The sequence below is a fragment of the Nycticebus coucang genome, chromosome 10 (assembly GCF_027406575.1).
Source record: "Nycticebus coucang isolate mNycCou1 chromosome 10, mNycCou1.pri, whole genome shotgun sequence".
In the NCBI taxonomy this organism is placed as follows: Eukaryota; Metazoa; Chordata; class Mammalia; order Primates; family Lorisidae; genus Nycticebus; species Nycticebus coucang.
The window spans coordinates 124,511,683-124,520,835 of record NC_069789.1 but is presented as its reverse complement, the minus strand read 5'-3'; the positions used below and the strand labels follow the sequence as shown (position 1 = coordinate 124,520,835).

Here is a 9,153-nt window from a genome sequence, read left to right as displayed (position 1 = left end):
AGCTTTAGCTAGAGTAAGACCCCATCTCTAAAACTAGACAGGCATTGTAGAGGGCACCTATAGTTCCAGCTACAGGGGTGGCTGAAACAAGATTGTTCAAGCCCAGGAATTTGAGGTTGCTATGAGCTATGACACCACAGCACTCTACCCACAGGTACACAGTGAGACTCTGTCTCAAATAAATACAAAAAGAATAAAAATAAAACACCTTGGGCGGCGCCTGTGGCTCAGTCGGTAAGGCGCTGGCCCCATATACCAAGGGTGGTGGGTTCAAACCCGCCCCGGCCAAACTGCAACCAAAAAATAGCCGGGCATTGTGGCAGGTGCCTGTAGTCCCAGCTACTTGGGAGGCTGAGGCAAGAGAATCGCTTAAGCCCAGGAGTTGGAGGTTGCTGTGAGCTGTGTGAGGCCACGGCACTCTACCGAGGGCCATAAAGTGAGACTCTGTCTCTACAAAAAAAAAAAAACACCTTTAGTCCCAGCTACTTGGGAAGCTGGGGCAACAGAATTGCTTAAGCCCAAGAGTTTGAGGTTGCTGTGAGCTGTGATGCCATGGTATTCTACCAAGTGTGACAATGTGAGACTGTCATCCCCCCCAAAAAAAAAAGAGAGAGAGAGACGGAGTCTCACTATGTCTCCTTCAGTAGAGTGCGGTGGAATCATAGGTGCCTGCCACAGCGCATGTCTAATTATAGAGACAGGGTCTCACTCTTCGTCAGGCTGGTTTTGAACTTCTAAGCAATTCTAACTTCTCAAGCAATCCACCTGCCTTGGCCTTCCAGAGTGCTAGGATTACAGGAGACAAGGATTTTAAAGCAGCCATTATAATTATGCTCAATGGCATAAAGAAAAATATGTGTGTGACAAATAAAAAGATACTGGGTGGCACCTGTGGCTCAAAGGAGTAGGGCACTGGCCCCATATGCCTTAGGTGACAAGTTCAAACCCAGCCCCAGCCAAAAACTGCAAAAAAAAAGTAGACAAATAAAAAGATGTAAAACTTCCGCAGAGGGCGGCGCCTGTGGCTCAAGGAGTAGGGCGCCAGTCCCATATGCCAGAGGTGGAACCCAGCCCCGGCCAAAAAAAAAAAAAAAAAAAAAAAAAAAACTTCCACAGAGAAATGGAAAATATAAAAAAAGAACAAAAAGGATTTGAAAACTGAACACTACAATATCTGAAATTAAAAAACTGGGTGGGGCTCGGCTCCTATGCTCAGTGGTTAGGGCACCGGCCACATACAGAAAAGGTGGCAAGTTTGAGCCTGGCCTGGGCCTGCTAAACAATGACAACTGCAACAGAAAAACAGCTGGGTGTTGTGGCAGGTGCCTGTAGTCCCAGCTACTTGGGAGGCTGAGGCAAGAGAATCACTTAAGCTCAAGAGTTTGAGGTTGCTGGGAGTTGTGATACCATAGCACTCTACCAAGGGTGGCATAGTGAGATTCTGTTTCAAAACAAACAAACAAAAACACTGGGTGGGCTTTAACAGAATATAGATAACGGATGAGTCAGTAACTCTAATCAATGGAAATGATCCAACCCAAAGAACAGACGTGTGGGACAGTGAAATGATCCAAGAGCAGGCCAAGTGCAGTGGCTCACACCTGTAATCCTAGCACTCTGGGAGTCTGAGGTGAGAGGATCAGGATCATTCGAGGTCAGGAGTTTGAGACCAACCTGAACAAGGGCAAAACCCTTGTGTACAAAAAATAGGAAAATTAGCCAGTGTTGTGGCATTCGTCTGTACTCCCAGCTACTCAGAGGCTGAGATAAAAGGATTACTTTAACTAGTTTGAGGTTACAGAGAGCTATAATAATGCCACTACACTCGAGCCTGACAGAGCAAGATCTTGACTCAAAAAACAAACAAAATCTATAGCAGGGCACTGCGTCTGTAGTCCCAGCTACTTGGGAGGTTGAGGCAAGAGAATCGCTTAAGCCCAAGAGTTGGAGGTTGCTGTGAGCTTCTACCAAGGGTAACATAATGAGACTCTGTCTCAAAAAAAAAAAAAAAAAAATTCTAGCAGACATGTAACTGGAAATCAGTTAATTTGTGTCGAATAATTGCATGAAAGCACCTTATAACACATCATGTTGACATGGCAATAGACTCCAAGAGGTTTTTCTTTTTTACTTTGAGACAAAAGTCTTGCTCTGTTGCCCAGGATAGAGTGCCATGGCATCAGCCCAGCTCACAGCAACCTTGAACTCCTGGGTTCAAGCAATCTTCCTGCCCCCCAGTTTCCTGAATAGCTGAGACTAGTCACCCACCACAACACCTGGCTAATTTTTCTATTTTTAGTAGAGACGGGGGTCTCACTCTTGCTCAGGCTGGTCTTGAACTCCTCAACTCAAGTGATCCTCCTGCCTTAGCCTCCCAGATTTCTAGGATTACAAGCATGAGCCACTGAGTTTGATCCAGATGGCAATCCAGACTTCAGAGCCTATGATACTGTTATGTTCTTTTGAACTAATTTCTGTATTTGAAAGTAAATGCTAAACGTGTAAACTAGAAGCTGCTTAAAACCTAAGAAGGATTGATATACTATCAGGAGCAAGGAAGACTGAGGGTGAAGGTGAGGAACACCTGATACCTGCAGTGAACACTTTTCCTGCACCAGAGATCACCACAGCCCGACAGTCGGTGTCTTTAGCTATCTTGCTGAAGCACTCCACCATCTCCCTGTGGAGCAGCAAAGAGTAAAGGGCTACACTGGGGTGGGAATCCCCTGCTCTCATGTCCATCTCTGCCCCATTTTCCATCCTTCCCCAGTCCCTCAACCCCTGCCTCCTCCTGCAGGGAGGCCTCCAGGATCTGCAGGTCAGACCTCCAGAAGACCTTGTTCATCGCATTCCTTTTTTCCGGTCGGTTGAGCTGCACATGCAGAATGTGCTTCTGAGCAGGTGTCACTCGAAGAGACTCATAGCTGTGGTCTGGAGCTTCACTGAGGTCTGTTCTGGAAGCCTGGTCTTGCGCAGAGGATCCAAGGGGGCGAAAGCTAAGATTGAAGCCCTGGTGCGAGGAGGCTATCAGTCCTAGGGTGAAAGGAAAAGCCTTTTAGGACCACAAATTGGGGAAATAGCAACTCCAAGTGCAGAGAACACACACCTCAGTGACACTAGATTGGGGAACACAGACCCCTTAGGAACTTGGGATTGGGCGGTGCCTGTGGCCCAGGAATTTGGGATTACGGGACACAGGATTTAAGATAGGGGTGCACTGGGCGTCACCTGTGGCTCAGTGAGTAGGGCGCCGGCCCCATATACCAAGGGTGGCAGGTTCATAACCCAGCCCCGGCCAAACTGCAACAAAAAAATAGCCGGGCGTTGTGGCGGGCGCTGTAGTCCCAGCTGCTCGGGAGGCTGAGGCAAGAGAATCACGTAAGCCCAAGAGCTGGAGATTGCTGTGAGCCGTGTGACGCCACGGCACTCTACCGAGGGTGGTACAATGAGACTCTGTCTCTACAAAAAAAAAAAAAAAAAAGATAGGGGTGCACTAAGCTGATTCAGATTCTCAATCGCGGGAATAACCCAAGACTGGTACCGGAGCCGTCAGAGACCCCCAGAATGCAAGACATAAGACTGTAGAATAAAGCCCTTCAGGGCGGCCCCGGTGGCCCAATGAGTAGGGCGCTGGCCTCATATACCGAGGGTGGCAGGTTCAAACCCGGCCCCGGCCAAACGGCAACAACAACAAAAAAAAAAATAGCCAGGTGTTGTGGCGGGCACCTGTAATCCCAGCTACTCGGGAGGCTGAGGCAAGATAATCGCCTAAGCCTAAAAGCTGGAGGTTACTGTGAGCTGTGATGCCACAGCACTCTATCGAGGGCAACAAAGTGAGACTCTGTCTCAAAAAAAAAAAAAAAAAGAAACCCTTCAGATGGGAGCACACGGACCCCTGTGTTTAGGGGGCTCTGTCCCTCCGTGATCTTGGATAGGTCTCTTGATCCTAACGCTACTATGACAGCGCGACCTCACAGGTCAAGAGGTGACTCACGCCCGGTTAGAAGGTCGCGAATTCCGCGAGAAGCCGCCATGGATACAGCCGCCATCCTAACTGGTGCAGGGAGTAAGCGGAAAAGGTTGACGCCAAGTGGGCGGGCACACAAGGCCGCCACGTTAGGCGAGGGCATTGAAGCCTCACTTTGACCAGTAATGATGCCCTTCTTCCGCCATCTTTACTGAGGGCAACCGGAAATAACGTCCGGGATTGCGTGCAATTACAGCCAGTCTTAGAAATGGACCTTTGTCCCAGAGGGAACCTGGCCTAAGAAAATAATTCATGCTGAATTACAAGAGCCATTTCATAACGGTGGAAAAACTGGAGACAGCTGAAACGTCCAAAAACATAATGGCAGCAGAATTTGTAATCATGCAGGTATATATCATGTTAACTAAAAATTGTTGCAGTGCTGAGTTTACCCCCTTCAAGGTTGACTGTATGCTTGAATTCCTGTATGCTTGAGACAGAATTTCCTGACGTACACTGAGGAAACAGGGCCAGGGATGGTAAGTCATTAGTTCAAGGTCACTGGGATTCAGAAGTGCGAAAGCAGGATCACATGGCTCCAAAATACCTGTTCTAGGGACTGCCCCTGTGGTTCAAAGGAGTAGGGCGCCGACCCCGTATGCCAGAGGTGGCGGGTTCAAACCCAAAAACCCAGTCAAACACTGCAAAAACAAAACAAAACAAAATACCTGTTCTGTTTTTTTTTTTCTTTTTTCTCTGAGTCTCACTTTAGTCCTCGGTAGAGTGCTACGGCGTCACAGCCCACAGCAAATCTCAAACTCTTGGGCTCAAACAGTTCTCTTACCTCAGCCTCCCGAGTAGCTGGAACTACAGGCCCGGCCCCAAAACTCGGCTATTTTTAGAGACGGGGGCCTCGCTGTTGCTCAAACTGGTCTCGAACCCGTGAGCTCAAGCAATCCACCCGCCTTGTCCTCCCAGAGTGTAAAATACCTGTTTTTTATAAAAACAAAATTCCTAGTTAGAAGCCAGTTACCCAAGGGCATAAAAAGTATCAAAACTGCTTAAGTATGCTCCCTAGGGAGATATTCACCAAGGCTGGGAACAGATGCCTCTGGGCCAGTGGGATTGTAAAGAGTATCTTTCCTTCTTAATCTAAAAGGTTTTTCCGACTAGATGGGCAGGCGCTTTTGGAAGATAGGACCAGCAACTACCCCTCAAAAGAAGACTAGTTATCTATGTAACTGAAAACTCTGAAACCCATAAGCAGAGATACCAAAAGTGAGAAACAATTTACATTAATACAATTATTTGGTGTTAGTTGTACCGGGCTGTATGTGCACAAAATGTGGTACATGTACATCTCTGGAAGGAGACAAATTCGGGTCCTAGGAGACTGGTAAAATCCACTTTTTACCCCCTTGATTGGCTTACAGACAACCCCTGCTTAGTTTATAGCTGCAAAACGACCATAACTTTCTCCTTGTCCAGAAGTTGTTTCCAACTTAACTTGGTGAAGCAGTTTGTTCACCTGATAAAATGATGCCATGTGGGGCCGGGCACAGTGGCTCACGTCTGTAATCCTAGCACTCTGGGAGGTTGAGGCAGGTAGATTGCTTGAGCTCACAGGTTGGAGACCAGCCTGAGCCAGAGTGAGACTCCCCCACCCCCACCCCCAAAATAACCAGGCCTTGTGGTGAGCACCAGTAGTCCCAGCTACTCTGGAGGCTAAGGCAAGAGAACTGCCTCAGCCCAAGAATTTGAGGTTGCTGTGAGCTGTGACAGTACAGCACTCTACTGAGGGCAATAAAGTGAGACTGTCTCAAAAAAAAAAAAAGATGCCATGTGACTTCATAGTTAACAATGTCAGGAGTTTAAAGACTTCTCCAAAGTAAATTCCCAAAGTGGGTTTTATTTCTCAAGCACTCATGCTTAAACTCCAAGGTAGCATAACTTGTGAACTGCTCCAGGGTAGGTCACCTCTTTCCTCCAATACAAGTCAACGTCTCTAAACCAGGGTCCCTCCAGATTGTGTTCCACTGCTAGGTCTCTTCACAGTTGCACACCTACAAGTAGGGAGTGTTAATCACATTGCCATTACATATATATCCTTTAACCAAGTAATTCCATTGTCAATTTACCCTCAGGTTGGTATCAGGGAAGTTGGCTGAAATATTGGTATATGTACTGCAGTAATGCTTGGAGTAGGAGAAGACCTGGAATTTACCTTCGGGACCAAGTAAATTATGATGTTGCAGGAAGACGAAGCCTAATGGAGAGAAAGAACACCCAAATGCTGTATTTAAGAGGGAAAAGGCGTTATTCAGCTGGTGGAGCTACAGCAAGCCTGAAAATCTCAAAATGGCCATGCTCACCGACTGGCTTGGTCTTTCCCTTTTTATCTGTAGCCCCAAAAGTTCCAGCCCACAGGTACCTTTCTCATTGGTCAGTTTGAATCAAGCAGGAGATGCTGTTCCAGCCCCCACAGAACTACAGGATTTCACAGAAACAGAAATTTCCAGGTTTCAGGAAGTTAAGTCTGTAAATTCCTAAGAGCTGAGTCACCATGGTGAGGACCCTGCAGGTGTATCCATGGGATCTCCTTGAGAAGACCTCTGTTCTAGACCTCACCCTTCCCAGATCTTCTCTGAATGACATACCACATGTGAATTAAAATAAAGTCTTAAACTCTTCAGCTGACTGACCTCCTCCTGGCCAAGGGGACCCCAGAAATACCTTAAAGCTGAGTTGCTGGTTTGGAGAAGGGAGGTCAGACATGCTTCATCATGCCCCACCCTCCCTTGGAGATGTCCTTTGTAACTCCTTAATAGGCCTAAGGCTATGTAAGACAAAGGTAAAATTATATCCGCAGGTAATCAGTTTACTTAACAGATCACTAGAGTCTGGGTGTATGTTCAGTGGCTTGTCTCTGATCTTAAAGCATTCCAAATCTTTAGACAAAACCTTTTTTTTTTTGGCCAGGGCTGGGTTTGAACCCACCACCTCTGGTATATGGGGCTCGGGGCCCTGCGCCTTTGAGCCACAGGCGCTGCCCCAACCCTTTTTTTTTTGAGAGAGTCTCACTGCTGCCCCAATCTAGAGTGCCTTGGAGTCAGCCTAGCTCACAGCAACCTCAGACTCCTGGGCTTCAGTGATCCTCCTCAGCCTCCAGCATATCTGGAACTACAGGCACTCACCACAACAGGCACCACACCCAGCTTATTTTTCTTGTTTGAGACAGTCTCACTATGTTGCCCTGGGTAGAGTGCTATGACGTCACAGCACACAGCAACCTGAAACTCTTGGGCTTAAGCGATTCTCTTGCCTCAGTCTCCCAAGTAGCTGGGACTACAGGTGCTTGCCGCAAACGCCCAGCTATTTTTGGATTGCAGTTGTCATTGTTGTTTGGCAGGCCCAGGCTGGGTTTGAACCTGCCAGCTCTGGTGTTTGTGGCTGGTGCCCTAGCTACTGAGCCCCAGCTTACTTTTCTATTAAGTAAAGATGAAATCTTTTTTTTTTTTTTTTAGTCTCACTTTGTCCCCTGGTGTCATAATTCACAGCAACCTCCATCTGTGGGGCTAAACTGATCTTGCCTCAGCCTCCTAAGTAGCTGGGATTACAGGCACCCACCAGAATACCCAGCTAGTTTTTTCTATTTTTAGTAGAGACTCGGTTTTGCTCTTGCTCAGGCTGGTGTGGAACTCCTGAGCTCAGGTTATTCACCCACCTCGGCCTCCCAGAGTGCTTGGATTCAGGGATGAGCCACAGAGCCCTGCTTAGTCTTTTTGCTCATGCTGGTCTGGAACTCCCAAGCTTAAGGGTTTTGCCTTGGCCTCCCAGAGAGATAGGACATTACAAGTACATCCCATGGCTCAGCGCCTGTGGCTCAAGCAGCTAAGGCGCCAGCCACATACACCTGAGCTGGCCAGTTCAAATCCAGCCTGGGTCCGCCAAACAATGATGGCGGCAACCAAAAAATAGCGGGGCGTTGTGGTGGGTGCCTGTAGTCCTAGCTACTTGGGAGGCAGAGGCAGGAGAGTGGCTTGAGCCCAGGAGTTGGAGGTTGCCGTGAGCTGTGATGCCACGGCACTCTACCCAGGGTGACAGCTTGAAGCTCTGTCTCTCTCACACACACACACAAAGCACATGCCAGGATAAAACTTCATTTACAAACCAAAGGATCTTTAAACTTACCTCTAACCCTTAAGTCCTGGCTTTGAGATGTCCCATCTAGGCCAAATCAATGTACACCTTCATACATTGATGATCTACAACTTTTTTGTTTTTGCAGTTTTTGGCTGGGGCTGGGTTTGAATCCGCTACCTCCAGCATATGAGGCCAGCACCCTACTCCGTTGAGCTACAGGTGCCACTCTGATGATCTACAGCCTTACTTGTAATTCCCATCTCACTGGAATGTGTAAAAGCAAACTAATCCAATCACGGCAAGATTACTTGATTAGGGCTTTTAGGGTATGGCTCCAGAACATGGTCCTCAAGCCTGGTTCAAATAAACCTCTTCAAATTATTTTACAATTAGGGCCAGACCACGCCTGTTAATCTCAGCCCTCTGGAAGGCTGAGGTGGGGGTGGATTGCCTGAGCTCGTAAGTTCCAGACCAGCCTTAACCAAGAGGGAGATCCTGTCTCTAAAAAATAGCCAGGCTTTGTGGTGGGCGCCTATAGTCCCAGGTACCTGGGAGGCTGACACAATAGTATTACTTGAGCCCAGAAGTTTGAGGTTGCTGCAAGCTATGATGCCAGAGCACTCTACCCAGAGAAAGAGACTTTGTCTCAAATTTAAAAAAACAACACTAATCCCACATATACAGAGATGAGAACTTTGTGTGTAGGAAATCGCCAAAAGTTAACGTTTTAGGTAAAGGAATCCGAAGAAACTTAGCTTTTCTAAAGTTTTATTTTCTAACCTTATAAAATTATATGACAGGCATAAACTGCATGATCAAGACCATTTTAGGGGGTTTCAAATTTTAAGTTTTCAACCATTTTTTTCTGAGGGGGCTTCACTGTATTGTCTAGGCTGGCCTCTTCACAAGATCCTCTCACACAATTTAGCTTATAGCTGTGCCAGGCCTCAGCACTGTTTTTTAATGTGACTCTAACTTGACTCTAATGTGACTCTAGCTTGTTCATGGAAGGTCCACTAAGAATGTCACTAGGCCTGCTGGAT

The 9,153-nt window shown here is 47.3% G+C and overlaps 1 protein-coding gene across 1 annotated transcript in view; it reads right to left on the bottom strand.

Moving 5' to 3' along the window:
* The window catches only part of ECH1 (enoyl-CoA hydratase 1), a 13,172-nt gene extending 9,101 nt beyond the window's left edge, over positions 1–4,071 (bottom strand). Inside the window, exons 1-3 of the mRNA XM_053605410.1 lie at positions 3,995–4,071; positions 2,826–3,033; positions 2,592–2,680 (exon numbers count right to left, since the gene is read on the bottom strand). Of these exons, the coding sequence (XP_053461385.1) occupies positions 2,592–2,680; positions 2,826–3,033; positions 3,995–4,049 (352 nt within the window). The 5' untranslated portion in view covers positions 4,050–4,071. The remainder of the gene's footprint in view (positions 1–2,591; positions 2,681–2,825; positions 3,034–3,994) is intronic.
* Between the last annotated feature and the right edge of the window lie 5,082 nt (positions 4,072–9,153).